We start from the raw sequence: 17,755 nt of genomic DNA, 5'->3' as shown, positions 1-17,755 counted from the left end.
CAGCAAAATTAGATATTCCCCAGTAGAACTCCGATCCCTGGCCCATCCTTACCCTTTTCCATAACTACTTTAGATCTGTTGAGTTATGGTTACTATATCCAAAATGTTCCCCTAGTTATACGTCTTCTATCTGCCCATTTATTTCTGAATATTAGTTCCAGAACCACCCTTCCTTTGTGAGCAAAGTTCTGGCTAAAAAAAAATCTCCTGTCAGAACTTTCCATTCCTAACTTGCATCCAAAAACTATCCTAATTAATAAAAATTAAAATTCCCTATAATTAATGCCCTAATATACTTGCATTGCTGCAAAATTTGATTACATGTCTGATTCGCTATCTCTCCCTGACTGTTTAGGAGACTAAAGTACAGAGCCAACAGCATTTTCATCCTGCTTGTGTATTTTGTTCTAACCCCTACGGCCTCATTTGATGATCCTTACAATGAACTGTCCTTCCTCATTGTTCGATTCCTTAATCACTATTGCAACCTCCTCTTTTATCTCCCTTTCTATCTCGTTTCAATACCCTGTAAATAGGAATGCTGAGCTCCCAATGTTTCAGTCAAGTCTCAGTCACAGCTATAATATCGTACTCCCATGTGCCTATCTATGCTTGCAGGTCATATATCTTACGTGGCAGCCTCCTTGCACTAGAATACATTCCATTTTGTCTTGGTAAGCTCACTTCTCTCTGACCTAGCAATGTTTCTTCTGCCTTTCAGACTCACTTTCTTGCGTTTTAACTTCTAATTCCATCTCAGCTTCTGTCTCCACTGAACTACTTGTCAGGATTTTATACCCCTGCCAATCCAGTTTAAAACCGACCAAGTAGCATTAGCTGATCATCCCACGAGGATGTTGGTTCTCTCTGTTCAGATGTAATTGTAGTGTTCTCACCTCCCCCTCCCCCCACCCCTGCCCCCCAAAAACAGTCCCAATGCCTCAGGAATCAAAAGCCCTCCCTCTGGTACCATCTCTCCAGTCATGCAATCTTCCTCTCTATACTTCTATTCCTACACTTCCAGCTACATGGCACTGAATAACTGAATTTTTAAAAGATGTATTAAGTTTCTTACTGCTAACACATCCTGAAAAACTAATTTTATATTTGCTGCAATGTCAAATATCTGCATTTTGATAAAAATATTTCACATATTTATGATATTTCAGCTTCTATTTTAATCTTGTGTTATGTCTCAATCATTTATTTCACACTTTGTGTAAGTTAGTTAAAAGTATAAGTTAGTCAATGCATTTTAATTTTCTGGTTTGCTGTCTGTCAAAATGTTTCAAAGTGATTTACTGCTAATCCAAGTTGATAATGTCATGATTGCAACAGAACTTTTTGACTCGGTGCCTGACTCAAACTGACACCAGAAAAGGAATAATGCATATCACACAGATTGAGACATTTGTGGGCAGTTTTCTTGGAAATCAGCAGTGAGCACTGTCACTTCATTCCTGGTCATGAAATCTAGGCAAACAGTAACATTATTCAAAAAATTGACTTGCTTTGTTTTTCTGATTTTCTAAGCCCCCCTCCCCATATTCTTTTTTATGCTGCTATGTGATATACATCTTTTCAAATTTGTAAGGATGTATTTGTTTAGTAGGAGTTATTATTAATCATGATTAAAAGTAGAAACAAAACAGAAATTGCTGGAAAATCACTGCAGGTCTGGCAGGACCTTCTGTGGACCACTGGACTAGAAACGTGAACTCTGCTTTCTCTCCACAGATGCTGCCACATCTGCTGAGGTTTTCCAGCAATTTCAGTTTTTCTTTCTGATTTCCTGCACCTGCAGCTCTTTGGCTTTTATTTTGATTAAAAGTAGTTTGGTAAAATAGACAGAGAAATATCCTGAGTTTATTACATCCAGTCAGTTAACAGAAATGCAGTTGCTGACATTTACACTATTTATGGGCGAATTATCAAATTGCACAACATGGATCATTTCAATAAATACAATATTTATTCAAAGCTATCACACAGAGAAACAAGATCACCGTCCAACACAAATGAGTAGTAAGATTTTGCTATAGTTGTACAAGAATTAACGTAGGTAGAATGGTAGCAAAAAAAAATTCCAATTCCATACTCCAGTAGAATTTGGTCAATTGGTAGTACAGCATTTGAGTATTGTCAAGAAAAAAAGACATCTTGTCAAAGTTTTTTTGTCTTGCACTCATATGACAATTAACAAGAATACTAATGTAAGGCGATCCACATCTTTATACTGTAAGAGCAAACTGTATTGTTTGGTCAGTAAACAGACTCTGATTGGTAGAGGTGTTGCCATAAGAAGATATCAAATAGATGAAGACATACAGTTAACTCAAAGCTTTGTTTAAATTTACATCTGGCACATTGACTCTAATTGGTCAAGGCATTTTTGTCTGATTTCAAAGATTTGTGAGGCAAGAGGCTGTTGGGTGGGGGATTATCCTGGATACTCTGGACACTAAAATGCCTTCCATTTTGTGCAAGGTATTATCTGAATTAAAGACCTGAACTTGAATTAGGAACTGCTGCCCAATGATTATTAAGCTCATTAACTTCATGGTATTTTGGTGACTAGCTGTTGACTCAACTGCCTTCTCTTTACACCAGTTATCTGACTGGGAATAAACTAGTTACCATAGACAATGAAGCACTGCCTGAAAGGTAGATCACATTTTACTATTCACTTGTAGAAAGACGCTTGAAGAGGCTATCAGCAATATATCAGGGAACTTTCTGGATTCTTTGCCAGGACACCACAAACATTTTAACAAGATTATTTCTGGAAATTTAGAGGACTTAACCTGAAAATACTAAGTTCTATACTGCCCAATCTTATTGAGCATCACCAGGAAATAAAGAAAGTGCTTAGTTTTTAGCATCTTACAATGGACTTCCTATCATGCAGTAAAGATGGTAGACAAGAGGCTAGGCAGGAGAGAAGGGACTGACAGGAGGACTATTACCCTGTTATGGGTCCAGGACATTCCCCTCCACCAACACCACCCCCCCCACCCCAATGTACTTCACACCTTCCATCAAAGTGATGTGTGGAGACAAAATAATTGTCTCTAATTGAAACTTGAGGGGTGGATAGAGCTGCAGGTTTCTGATTTGCACTTGAAGGAAGGTCAAAATATTAATTGGCAATAAAATCCAAAACCTTTTGCTAAAACCAGTCTTTAAAATAACTGCTCTCACTTGCACAGTACCCACTTAAGACCTGTATTTACTCTTCCATCAAAATAAATTCCTAGATCTTCAGATGGCCACCTCTGTGAAGGCAAAACTCAATAGCACCTCATAGGTGAGTTCCACCACTCAATATAAATACGCATTTAAGTTCTTTATTGTGTGCAAATTAACCTCATTTAATGATCAGTTATAAATTTAATAAAATGTACTATAGAAAGATGAATTCTAACTCCCTTATTGAAATAAGTAACATATTTTTATCCCACTTCCACAATGTTACTCTTTATTTTGAATTTGATTAATATTTGTAAACAGCATTGCCGTTGGCAATTTGATAAGTGCACAGACTAGTATTACATTGAGCTGTGCAACATAACAACATGCCAGGTTTGCTCCAAGGTCTACGTTGAGGGTAGTAGTTAGGGCAATAAGGAAAAGAACTGGTTTATTAAGGTTTTCCACTCTGGATTATGATTCAGTCTCCTGGAGGAAAATGATTCCTTTCTTAAAAAAGGAGAAGTTTCTACTTCTAAAAATTCTGGGATACAGTACTTCTTAAAGATTAAATGAGAGGCAAAGTAAGATTAATTTTCGATGGCTAAGCAGAAACCATGCGAGTTTTAGGGATTATAAAATTGATCCTGAATTATAAATCAGACAGAATAACAGTAAACAAGGAATGCAATATACACGAATGTCTGAATGCTCGATCTTACAGTCCTTCTTACTAGCGTCTGCAGGCCGTAAGTGGTCAGTCTCACAAGTGAAGAAAGTCTGATGATCTTGTGCAGAAAGATTCATGTCATAATATGTCAGAGGCTCCCTTCCCGTTACCCATGTATACCTTCAGAAAAATAAAACAGAGTGAAAAAGGAAACAGTGAACAAAATAATCTATATATTGGAGCCAAGATGAGCTAAAACTGTTGCTTCAGAGAACAACATTTCAAATTAACCACATAATGCATAGAATAGCTCAAATATGAAAGCTTAGTTATTCTTCCTTTTCTTGAGAATGAAAGATTTTCATCCAAAATGCTGTATCATCAGAAAAAGAAAATAAATGGAGGAGATAATGTTAACTGTACAAATTTTTCCTACGGGTAAAATAAAGAAGCATTTGCCAAGTTAGTGCTTTAGTGTGTATTGCACTTCTCAAACCAATTTACATCCATACAAATGCACACATTACAAACAGATTTCTATGCAATATTAAATATTCCAGCCAAAAACCGAGCAACTTTAAATCTAGGTGAGGATTCGAGCTGCCTCTAGTAATATGCATATGACAAAGTTACTTGTGGTGCTTAAAGTGAATAACTATATACCACACAATTTGTGATACCGAACACTGCATGCAGCACTACTCACCGATTGTATTCTGCTCCTCTAAATAAATTGAGCGGATTCCGCCACACCTTACATTCTGTCAGTGAAAACAGAAACTAATCATTGTTGTTGTACACTGCACTGGAATGAAGATAACACATTCTTATTGTGCATAAAACAGAAAACTCATTTAGAATCTCTCAACTGCACAATTTCCGGTGATGGAACATAGATTTATATAGCGCCTTTAACATAATGAAAGAGTTTTAAAAGTCCTGACACCTAGCCACGTAAAAACATATTAGATGAGATGGTCGAAGGCTTGATCAAAAGACTACTTTCTAAGAAGTGCCTTAAGTGAGAAAAGCCAGGTACAGAGGCAGAGAAGAATGAAGAGGGAATTCCACAGCTTAGGAACTAGACAAATGAAGGCACATCCAATAAGGGGGGAGCAATTAAAAATGGTAATGCAACTCAGAGTTAGAAATTGAGGAACACCGATATCTCGATCGTGAGGAGATAACATAAATCAGGACAGGCAAAACCATAAAGGGATTTGAAAACAAGGATATGAGTTTTGAAAGCAAGACGTTGCTTGACCAGGAGCCAATGTAGGTCAGTTAAGTACAGGGCTGATAGGGGATCTGGACAAGCTGCAACATAGGACAGACACAGCAGAGTTTTGGAATGACCTCAAGTTGATGGATGGTAGAGGGTAGGAGGTCAATAGGAGTTTGTCAGAGTAGTCAAGTCTATATGTAAGCAAACAAATGAGCTGAGATGAGTGAAATTAAGCCATATTGTAAAAGATACAAATCAGCAAAATTAGTTATGGCTGGAATGTTAGCAACTTGTTTGATTTCATACCTGCATTTAAGGTTTTCATTAAATGAGAATGCAAAAGGTCCCAGGTTCTGTGTTGTCACTTGCAGTAATGTCACCAACTGAGTTCTATTATAATGACCTCAATTATATGGGGATTGACAGCAAGAATAAAGAAATCTTGCTTTACTATTACAGGGCTTCATGAGACGACACCTGGAATACTGTGCTCAGCTTTCCAAATCTTCAGGAGGAAATATTTATATTGGAGGCAGGACAGTGAAAGTTTACAAAGATCGCCCCTGACCCCTATGACTCTATCAGAATATTTCCAATGATGGGAAGCTGAATGAATTGCATCTACACTCTTTAGTTTAGAAAAAAAAAAGAGTTTTACCGATGCCCTAGCAGGGCTGATAAAATTCTATCTGTTAACTTTTAGAAAAAGCATAAAAACACATGTAATGAGATCTACCACTAGGTCTGCAAATCCACACTTGTACTCATTCACAGTTTTTTTTTAAGATTAGATTACTTACAGTGTGGAAAAAGTTATTGTGAAAAAGCATAAGATCAAGTCATGGCTGCACTCTTCAGAGGGAGTGTGCATCTTAGAAGCTGTGGGCGGCACAGTGGCACAGTGGTTAGCACTGCTGCCTCACAGCGCCAGAGACCCGGGTTCAATTCCCGACTCAGGCAACTGACTGTGTGGAGTTTGCACATTCTCTCAGTGTCTGCGTGGGTTTCCTCCGGGTGCTCCGGTTTCCTCCCACAATCCAAAGATGTGCACGTCAGGTGAATTGGCCATGCTAAATTGCCCGTAGTGTTAGGTAAAGGGGTAAATGTATGGGAATGCGTGGGTTACGCTTCGGCGGGTCAGTGTGGACTTGTTGGGCCGAAGGGCCTGTTTCCACACTGTAAGTAACCTAATCCAATTCAGAAATGACAGTGCAGAATTTCTGGGAGTATCTCCCTGAGTCATACAGAACATTAACTCTGTTTCTCTCTCCACAGATGTTGCCACACATGCTGAGTTTTTTCAACATTTTCTGTGTTTGTTTTAGATTTTCAGCATCTACAGTATTTTGTTTTAACATCTCTCCCATAGTTGGTGTACATTGGCAGGCAAGCAAAACAAGGGGGAGGGAAGAAAGTTATCCATGGTGGTATTTCAATTGCACACTCCTTTAATCCTATTGTTGTTGAGCTGCTGATGTCAACTCTGTTTCTGTGCAGAAGTGCTGAGGAGACCACAAATTTCTCACGGTAAAAGATAAATTAGATGGAGTAAAAAATAAAATGTAATCACCCAGCTCACTAGTATCTTCTACTGGTCAAATCGCGCAAGCATCAACCCCATGAGAAAGGGATAGAAGAAGATAGGAAAATACACATGGCCTATTCCTTGTGGATTCCTCAAAGTTACATTATGAAAAGAAATCTACATCTGACTTTCAAAGATTATTGCAAATAAAACCAGCTTTTGACATTTTTAGACAGGTTTATACAGGAAATAGGTACAGTGGAAATTACCATTCTTTACAAGTTGGAACCTAACTGTTTACAAGAATCCAACAGATTGCTTCAATCTATAGCTGATCAAGGATTCTTAGGTTTTGGCTGGGTGGTAATCTAATTACATTTGTTTTAGTTAAATACATAATCTTTACTTGAGATATGAACTCCTATCACTTAAGTGATTATTGTACAGAGGAACCTCGAATATCTGAAGTACACAGGTGGTTAGTATTTTGCTCGGTTAATCGAATTCCAGAAGATCAAATGCCGGATAATATAGTTTGGCTGAGCATTGGGACCTTGCAATCTTGCCGGATAATCCAATACGCAGATAATTGAATGCCAGATAATCGAGGCTCCTCTGTATGAAGTAAACTTGAAGTGCAGACTCAGCTGCCCGAATGGAAAGGCTGGGAGACAAGCTGTTCCAACATAGAAACGTACAGCAAACGGCTGTTAAATGGATACCTGAGTTTTGGTCGTTGTTTTGACAACAATTCGAACTTAACCAATCAAATTTTGCCCAGGAAACTAAAACCCAATTGAGTTTGAATTTATTGTTTTGACACCTGGAAACCAATCAAATTATGTGAAATTAATGTGTTAATAGGGATATAAAACACGCGGACATTTTGAAAATTGATCAAAATGCAACTGCCACTGATCAGCCGAGCAACTATGATACGGCTGGAGAGCTAGCTGCCCATCTAACATCTTGCTCACAAAGAAATTAGAAAACTCTCTCTATCAAAGGTAATTTTTCATGCAAAACCTACTCGCAGTAAAAAAAATACAATAATCCAGGGAGATCGCCAGCCGGAAGACTGAAGACAATGCAGAAGACAGAGACTGCATGGTCCTGAGATTAAGTTAGTTGAATATTTAATAAGTTTGCTATTGGAATAGCATAGAGTTGGAGTCAGATAGTAATTGGTTAAGAAAAGGGGGGCTTGGATTTGTGAATTGTTGTTTAGTGTTCACTATTAGAGTTAAGAAAATAAATTGTTATTTTTCTTTAAATAGTGGAATTTGGGAGTTCTCTGTCAGTCATATTTTAACAGATTACGAGGTAAGGTGAGCTTTTCTGTGGGTTTGGTTTAATTAACAGAGGGGTTCGATCTCAGCATCATAACAATACACAAAGCAACACAATTAGCAAAATCTTGATGTGCTGTTAGAGGTTTAACTAGAGAGCCAGTGATGTACCTGCACTCACTTGCCCATCAATGCAGACACCAATTAAGCCACTGATACGCTTTCGCCTGGACTCAAGACTCCAAGGGTGGGAGTTCCACCTAGTGAGAGCTGCTGGCCAATCGCAGGGTGGCCACTCTTATGCTCAGCTGCATGTTAGGTGGTCATGGCTCCTCGTAGAAAAATACAAAATCAGAAATTGCTGGAAACATTCAGTGGGTCTGGCAACATCTGCAGAGAGAAAGGGTCCACTGACCCTTCTTCAGAACTGAAGAAGGTAGAAAAATACCCTTGGAGTTCCAGGGAGTTGGGGGGTCCCTGGAGAAATAAGTAATGTGGGGTGGATGGTGGTTTCTCAGGTTGGAGTAGCAGGATCAGAAACAAGGTTGAATCCTAAAGGTAACCCTCCCCTCATGATTGACTTTGATTGAGAGAAACCACCTTCCCACAAAGTGACAAGTTACCTGCAGAGTAGCAGCTATTGTCAATTCCATATAGTGACGGGATTGCGTGTTGTTGGGTTAACCTAGCAGCAGTGGGCTAAGGTTCTTGCGTGGTCTTTAATTGCCTAATTAAGAGCCGCAGTTGGTGTTGGGTTAAGAAGGTCCATCAGAACCCAATTCTAACAGAGGACAGAAGGTAGCAGGATTCACGTGTGCAATCACCCTTCTTGCCTTCAGGTTCATGGCATTTTGTTGTCATGATCTCATCTGATTGACAGCTCTTGTTTAGAAGCCTCTGGGATGTGATTTAATGCAGACATTTCCCAATATTTACCATTTTGTTTCATCTGAATCAACCTGAAATACAGGCCTCAATGTGTTGAGCAGTACTGCCTCACTCACATCACATTACATAAGATATTCTACTGAAGACCACTTCCTCCAAACCTTTTGCACTCTATCAGGTAATGTAAAAATTGCTACGAACATGATATTACATTTGTTTCCTAAATAATTACATCATTATTAACCTGTGCTTTATAGCATCTGCACAATAATCCTGTAAAATAAATCTGACTATTGATTTAATCTGAATACAATGATCTAGATGCAGTGTTTATGGATATTCAGAATAGACTGTGGAGAATGGTGAACACCACAGATGGATTTTGCCTCACTGTACTCAATTCAGGGTGTAACCTTGCAGGTTCTCTTCATAGGAAAACTGGTTTTCTCTCTAAATATCTACTTTTGCTTGGACAATCGATTGCAAGAAAGCCTGAATAGACATTTCTAGGTTTAAGTTCCCATTGGCATTCCACGTTAAACATTAAGGGAGTGAAATTTCATGGATGGTCTCCCAACTACGTACCATAACTTCATAGTAAGAACATGGGAGCCCTGGACTTTGATGTAAACAATGAAAGGTTCCAATCTTGATGAGGTAGAAATAAAGACAAAATTACTTTGTGACGAGAGTTTAGTGATGTGCTCAATCCTACAACTGTCATTTAACACCACCCCTCCCTACCTCTGATCCACCATCCCTTATTTAGTAGTGCTCAAAGATTACCACCCACCACTCTTATCTCTCCTGTTATGATCCCAGCTGATGGTACTATTGGACAGGGCAAGTCCAAGAATGAAACCTGGTTTGACAGATTATATGCTTTTTATTGGTTAGTTATCATGGTGGTTGGTCACTGAAACATATTCAGATAAGGGTGCAGATGTTCTTTAACAATGGAATGTATCTTTATTATATAAAAGAGAAAATGAATTATATAGATATATTGCAATTAGTAAAATCTTAACACAAATATTAAAACAAACTTGCAACTCATTTCATAAAATCATCAGATACAAGACCCAGGTCGAGAGAAAATATTACTCCTATCTTTTCTCTTAAAATTTCTACTTAATTGACTCCTTCCAATGTTTTCACTTGAACTGATAAGATAACGTTATTCCTCATTAAGGCTGATGGCGTAAACCTTTCATTAATTCGAATGAAACTGACCTAAACCATGCTGAGAGGAAATAAAAATTTGCTTCTGAACTCAACTGTGGATTTTTCTCAACTACAATTCTAGTATTTTCTGAACTAAACTGAAAATAAAACTCATGATTAAATGTGTTTACATTGCTTGTCATAAACAGAAAAGTACAAATGTTGGTTCCATTAACAGTTCAGGGCTTCTCCTAAGCTTTTAAATGTTAGTCACTTGTCTGCTTTGAATTAGTACATTTAGGTCACTGTTTCAGAATAATGTCCTGACTATTAATAAGAAATCACCTTCCACGCATTAACTTAAATTTATTTTAAAAACTCCATATTCCGAAAATCTATTTTACATGTCTTTCATCACACTTATCCCTAACAATGAAATGAACAAACCATAACATTGTAACTGACAAGACAGCAATATAAACCATTTACACAAGTTCCAAGACGCGTCAGCCACCCTAGTGATGAAGCTGCAGCAAATGAGGGAGGAAATACTAAGGAAAATTCACTCTAGTCTAATCTAGTTTTTTTTAATCAGTGTGGAAATGACTTGATTTTTATTCCCAACATCATGCTGGATAAGAGGTATAGAAAGAATATTCCTTTCCCTGATCAATACTGACCAACAGCCTTACTGAGAAACCAAAGCCAAGTGAAGGCTGTTTGATCTCATGATCTCCTGAAACTGTCTTATTCATTTGCACTTTGCTTAAAATGGAGATGGAATAATACTGATAATGGGGAGAAAGCACACACATCTCCAATACACTCCTGCATAAAGAGGGTGTGTGGATTAAGAATGAGAAAAAAAGGGACATTCAATTCTGGCTCAAGGGCTGCAAGTAAAAAAAATGCAGCGTCTGACTGCTGAGCTGACATCAATTGTTCAAGAAAATTAGCTTTTTACAATCTCATAATCAACTGTCTTATCATTAACAGAACTTGAACTTCTTCAAGGATAAACTCTTAACAATTGCAGCACAGAAAAAGTAATTTACTACTATGGGCTTACACATTCACTGTTTCACAGATAACATATATCAGACACATTAAAATAGGTCTGAAATTACTATCTTAAGTAGCCAGCCCTCATTTTCAATTACTATTAAATATAAGCACCCAAGGCATTGAAAACAACCACTTATAATCTTCATCGAAATAATTTAAGTAATCTTTTCTTTCATTATAGCTGCAAACAAATTTGAATTTAGAAGATTAAATGTGATCGACATTTAAATCATTGCTGCCAGTTAAAGAAGCAGCTATGACTATTAAAGCACCGTGTACAGAACAGTTTTGCTGACTTCACTTTTGTCAGAAGGTTGCTATGTAAATGACCCTGATTATTGAATTAACTTGCAGTGTTATAATAAACCTAGCTTTCATTGTCCCAAATTAAACTGCATAAATCTGTTCATACTGGAATTCATAAAGTGAAAGGACCCAAAAGCAAGATGTATTGCTTTATTTATCAAGTATATCAGGTAAAATTACACTTCCAACAGAAATTTGCAGCAGTTGTACCACTGTCTAGAAATATGAACATTTCATTAACGCAGCATTAGCCTATGAAAGATTACTATATTTATTGATAAATTGGGTCTACACTGCAAAGTAAATAATATATCAGATTCACCATTAGCAATGGCAGAGTGTCGACATAACATTTCTCTTTCACAATCCTCTTGTGACAACACACACATTTAGTAGATTTCCAAAACTAGCTTGGTAGGGAGTCTGCTGTATTAGCTTAATTACTAAATTAGTTAAAGTATAAGCATTCTGGTGCTACTTTCAAAACGTGTTAAACACCTGCCTTGCAGTCAGGACTTCACCAGATAAATACTCTTCTAATATTTGTCACTAATGACTTTCAGGACAGCAAAACAGGACATAACTCAACATCTGCAATATACGTGCTGTTTCTCCTAGACTGTATTCACTTCTGCAGAGGATTAAAAGGCAAAGGTCGGCGTTGACAGCACTTCCATTATTGAGATTTAACTGCTATCATACAAATACTTCCCTATTGATCAGGCTTTAAAAGGAAAGAGGAGGAACTAAAGGAATTGTTGATGTTCATGTCCTGTTTATATCAAGGAAAGCCTGTGTGAATTTGCAAAATAAGTTCTTCACTTTTCTATATCGTAAAATTCTTACCTCTAAATATATAAAAAGCACAACAGTATCGTGAAGTCATATATAAATATGTGGTACTCCTGATCATATTGTAATGAAAAGGCTCTTATTGAAACTATAATTCTATTATCCAGTATTCTGACTTCCTACAAGGTATCACACCAGTGACTAGTGTTCTTGCTACTTAATGTCTGTGAGACTTTACCTGAAAATGTTGATATTATGTTAAACATTTAAAGCATTCGTATCAAATTCTTTTATTTTACATTGGATAAATTTTATGTGAATGTGTGAAACCCCCATGAAATAATACTGCAGAAGTTTAACAGGTTTTTAGAACATAAAAACAAAGCAATGAGTTTCCAATTCACTTCTTTAAGATTCTGATTCAGGAATTTTCTGACTTTATCCCACCACTTTTTGTTCATTCATGAATCATTCCTTAGTGAACCCTTCAGACTGATCAATTGTGCAAATCTACAATCTGCCCTCAAAGTTGCAGCAACATTTCAGGATTAGTGTTATGGACCAGCCCAAACCCCCTCAAAACATATTAAGACGACAGTCTAGACCTAACTTTTTTTATTTTAAAAGTAAGTGTAAGGTGTTGTTTTCCGAATGCAATTTGTTTGGTTAAACTACCAGGCTTGAAACAAAATACACTTTATTCAAAACACTACAAATTAAAATATAGACAAAATAAACATAATGAAAAGAATTGACTTTACTATAACTGCATTGAAAACTTAACAAAATACTATATACATTAACTACTACTAATTAACTATCCAATATAGTAGCATCCCATAAACACACCATTGGCAAAGGCAAGTTCAGTAAGATACATTGAGTCACATGCAATTAGAGCAGGACCAACAGAACCCCAGCTTTTAGCTGGAACAGAGAGAGGAATAAGAAATTCCACATACACCTTTAAGATCCCAGCAATTGCAGAAAGCTAAAACTAAATATCCTGGCTCTGGGTGAACTAGACCCCACCCAAGGCTGCTTCTATTGTTCCAACTTTAAAAAAATACCCAAGACCTCACAAGCTGTTTATTCTATTGGCTTTGAGCAGACTGCTCTCTACTCTGTCTCAACCTTTCTTCATAAAAAGGACAAAATACATCCTTTAAAGTCGTAGTTTTGTCACATTAATGTAATATCTAAAAGTCTTCCATAAAATCTATCCATGCTAAATTTAGCAAACTCAGAGAAACTGTGAGAAAGTGAAAACAGTCAAATACTAAGACATCAGCACTCTGGTATTCAGCAATTTGGTGTTCAGCAATGAGTCAGTATCAGCTCACTGGGCTTGCATTCTACTCACTTAGGATAACATTCTGGTTAAAAATACACCCTTAATTCTGTAAGCATCTTTAACATCAGCTCAGCTACCTTAAATTAATGTTTTCAATTCAGGCCTGGCTGTTAATTCCAGGTAAATATTACATTGCCCCAAACCAGCACTCAACAGCTTACATGTTTACAGGAACCATTTCAAAGATAAATGATGGTGGATGAAATAACTACACAGAGGTTGGTAGATCACCCTTTATTTACACTTGGCGAGCCCTTGACACTGATCCGGATCCCTCAGAACCAGGTTGATACCCCCAATCAGGAAACTCATTCTGTGAGGTCCATCTGCTGACCTCATTAAAATCACTACAGTGGACAAAAAGTGGACCCTAAGCATAAGGGAGATAGATTATATGTGTTGGAGAGGATGCAAAAACAAAGAAAATGAGAATAAGAGACTTCTAGAAGCAGTAGGTTCTGGGGAAGACAATATAATGCCTGAAAAAGATGACAATATGGTGAATTAGATGCAACTGTATGACCACGTTTCACAACTACAACATGCTTCAGCCTCATGCATAGAATTCTGTTTCAGTATAATAGCTAACAGGCTCTTTTTACTGAGAAAAATATTTGACCTGAAGTGTTAGGAGACACAGAATTTACACAAATCATTTTAAAATTAAGCAAGGAACATTCTCAAAGAATGGCAATTTTTGCCGAACATCGTGCTGCTGTTACCTGATACACTTTGTCTGTTGGAATCAGTCTCTCCATTATTGGAGGTGGAGTTACTGGGGGCAGTGTTGTCCACCCCACCAAGCAAGGGTCGTAAGTGGCTGACTGATACCTGCTCAATAAATGATGTTCCATACTTGCGAAAATACCACCACTCAAATATCTGTGAAAAAAAAACAAATAATGTTATGATTAAATCTGAAAATCTGGCACAACTTTTAAGATTGTACCTGAAATATAAACACACAAGCCAAGTGTAAAACAACTTTTTAGCATGAAAAGTCATGCTCACGATAAATTTAATGTGGCGTTCCCTATAAATTTATTCAAAGATAAAAGACATGGTAAGAGGTTCCAATTCCTTCTGCTGCCCTTGCATGAGGTTTAGTATCCATGAAGTCAAGTCAACTACATTAAATTCAACTTGAATGAATAGGTTTAATATTTTTAAAGAATTAGACAGCATTTACAGCAAGGAAACAGACATTCAATTGCACAGTTCCATGAGAATCCCTTTAGATGCATTTCAGCAATTAGCTCAATGACTCCTTGTTAAGATCCACATTTTCTCTGCACTTTTTCAATGGTTAATGATACAATGGGAGCAGTTTATGCATGTGCCTCGATTATTGGATACCCCCAGGCCCAGTTACTGGACTCTCGGTCTGGTCACTTCCCAGCCTCAATTACTAGACCTTGGCACTGACCAATCATGGCCTTCGTTATTGCACCCCGAACGTCAGATCTCACTGCTCTCTGGCTTGGCTACTGGACACCACTTCCTGCTGTTCCATGGCCCTGGTTCTATATCAGCCACATTGCGCTACTCAGTACTCTCACCCAGTGTGCACAAAACAATGAGGAGAGGTTTAACAGGGGTCAGAGAGATGCAAGGTACAGAAGGGGCACAGCAAGCGAGGGGTGGAAATGACCTTGGAGAGTTAAGCGGCATAGGAGGATGACAGGCAAGGGAATTTGGAACAATATGGGAGGGAAAGAGAGGTGTGTCACAAAACTGGGAGGAGAGAAAGCAGCAGAAATGCAAAATGAGGATAGGATGGAATAGTGAAGAGAGATGACATAAGGGGGTGGTATAGGGGAGAAGATGGGATATTAGGAGAGGAATGAAAAGGTGGGATGGGTATGGAATGAGACAAATGGCAGGGGACGATGTGGGCAGGGCATGGAATGGAAATATGAAGAAGAACTGTTACAACACAGATATTAATTTCACACCAATGATTTGCAAATCTCTAACAGCATACATATTACATACAATAATTTGGTTAAAGCCAAGTAAGCCACCTTCTGAGTAGTCAGAAACAGCTGCAAAATTCAGAACTAGTTAGATCCAGTTCAGAGTTAATTTGTTGTAAACAACATTGTCTCAAGGAACACAATATACCTCTCTCTGCACCTGTCATTTTTCTTAAGAGTTAGGAGTTACTGGGATTTGGTAGGTTTGATTCCACCTTGGGGCAACTATCTGTGTGGAGTTTGTGCATTCTCCCCATGTCTGCATGCGTTTCTGCCGGATGCTCTGGGTTCCTCCCACACTCCAAAGACATGCAGACTAAGTGGACTGACCATGCTAAATTGCCCTGTAGCATCTAGGAATATGCAGGCTAGGTGAATTAACCATGGGAAATGCAAGGTTATGGAGATAGGGTGCAGGCTCGGTTGGAATGGGATGCTCGTCAAAGGGTACTCCCCATTTGGAGTACTGTGTCCAGTTTTGGTCCCCACACCTCAGGAAGGACATACTGGCACTGGAACGTGTCCAGCGGAGATTCACACGGATGATCCCTGGAATGGTAGGCCTAACATAATAGGGACGGCTGAGGATCTTGGGATTGTATTCATTGGAGTTTAGAAGATTAAGGGGAGACTTAATAGAGACGTACAAGATAATACATGGCTTGGAAAGGGTGGATGCTAGGAAATTATTTCCGTTAGGTGAGGAGACTAGGACCCGTGGACACAGCCTTAGAATTAGAGGGGGTAAATTCAGAACAGAAATGCGGAGACATTTCTTCAGCCAGAGAGTGGTGGGCCTGTGGAATTCATTGCCGCAGAGTGCAGTGGAGGCCGGGACTCTAAATGTCTTCAAGGCAGAGATTGATAGATTCTTGTTGTCTCGGGGAATTAAGGGCTACGGGGAGAATGCGGGTAAGTGGAGTTGAAGTGCCCAGCAGCCATGATCGAATGGCGGAGTGGACTCGATGGGCCGAATGGCCTTACTTCCACTCCTATGTCTTATGGTCTTATGGTTGGCGTGGATTAGATGGGCTGAATGGCCTCGTTCCACACTGCAAGGACTCTAAGATTCTATGAGTCCAGTCAATATTCATTTTTCAACAAACTCCACCATTTCAGGCTATTTAGCTACTGATCCCAGTGATTCTTGTGCATTCTATGTGCACAAATTAAAACCTGCATTTCCTTAATTTACAATTTGCATCATACCCTAGTGTTTCACATAATTTTGAAGTATGTGCTAAAGTTGTGAAAGAAGTTATATAATACATAAAAACCGAAAGAACTCCGAATGCTGGAAATCTGAAACAGAAACAGAAATTGCTGGAAAAGCTCAGGTCTGCCAGCATCTGTGGAGAGGAGAGAAATCAGAAACAATGTTTTGGGTTCAGTGACCCTTCTTCAGTTCTGAGAATTTTCAGCAATTTATGTCTTTTTGTGTTATCTGATACAGGCAATGGTCTAGTGGTGTTATCGTTAAACTAATAATCCAGAAACTCGGCTCATATTCTGGGGACCAGAGTTCAAATCCTGCCACAGCAGATGGTGGAATTTGAATTCAATAAAGAATTAAAAATCTAATGATGACCATGAAACCACTGTTGATTGTTGTTGAAAGTGCTTTAATTTATTAACTCGCCATTATCGTCCTTTGATTTACTGATGTCCTTCAGTGAAGAAGAACTGCCATCCTTACCTGGTCTGGTCTACATGTGACTCCAGACCCACAGCAATATAGTTGACTCTTAACTGCCCTCTGGGCAATTAGGGATGGGCGATAAATACTGGTTTAGTCAGAGATGTCCACATTTCGTGATTAAATTTAAAAAGTCTGCTGTTTTATTTGATGAGTGGAAGAATGGCCAAAATTTGAATTCCAATATTTAATCAAATAAAAATGCTGCCTATAGATAATTTACTTCTCCGTTAGTCAGTATGGATAATATCCTGGGGTATGAGTATTCTTATATAGGGAATGGTCTAACAACAGAGGTGATGATGTCGAGTTTCACTGGAGATTCTCCAAAACTCTCACTGCAACCTCAGAAACTCTGAAGGAACAATATAAATGGTGGTCAGTGCATCTTCCCAAGGACTTCTGCCAAAGTTAAAGCTGGTGACTGGGGGAAACCCCTTACAAATTCTACATATGGATTTACCATTGTGTTTGAAGCAACTGAAAGGGGATGAAAGAAAGAAGGACTGTTCAATTGTACCATCCAGGTAAAAATATGTTTAGTAAGTCTCTTTTTAGTTTGTGACAGTGTGGAATGTGAGAGGGAGACTTTTGCTGCCATGCCGTAATGCATGAA

The 17,755-nt window shown here is 38.2% G+C and overlaps 1 protein-coding gene across 9 annotated transcripts in view; it reads right to left on the bottom strand.

Moving 5' to 3' along the window:
* LOC140457835 (suppressor of tumorigenicity 7 protein homolog) overlaps positions 1–17,755 on the bottom strand; it is a 208,248-nt gene that overhangs the window by 65,347 nt on the left and 125,146 nt on the right. For 6 of the 9 annotated variants that reach the window (XR_011953371.1, XM_072551499.1, XM_072551502.1 and 3 more), the window contains exons 3-5: positions 14,190–14,349; positions 4,566–4,620; positions 3,912–4,039 (exon numbers count right to left, since the gene is read on the bottom strand). Coding sequence is in view for 8 of the 9 variants with exons in the window: in XM_072551499.1 (XP_072407600.1) it covers positions 3,912–4,039; positions 4,566–4,620; positions 14,190–14,349 (343 nt within the window). In the remaining variant the exon portion in view is untranslated. The remainder of the gene's footprint in view (positions 1–3,911; positions 4,040–4,565; positions 4,621–14,189; positions 14,350–17,755) is intronic. The other 3 variants (XM_072551501.1, XM_072551505.1, XM_072551506.1) reach the window with 1 other exon arrangement.

The sequence above is a fragment of the Chiloscyllium punctatum genome, chromosome 32 (assembly GCF_047496795.1).
Source record: "Chiloscyllium punctatum isolate Juve2018m chromosome 32, sChiPun1.3, whole genome shotgun sequence".
Lineage (NCBI taxonomy): Eukaryota > Metazoa > Chordata > Chondrichthyes > Orectolobiformes > Hemiscylliidae > Chiloscyllium > Chiloscyllium punctatum.
Note: the sequence above shows the minus strand (reverse complement) of the source record. Positions and strands in the feature narration are given on the sequence as shown.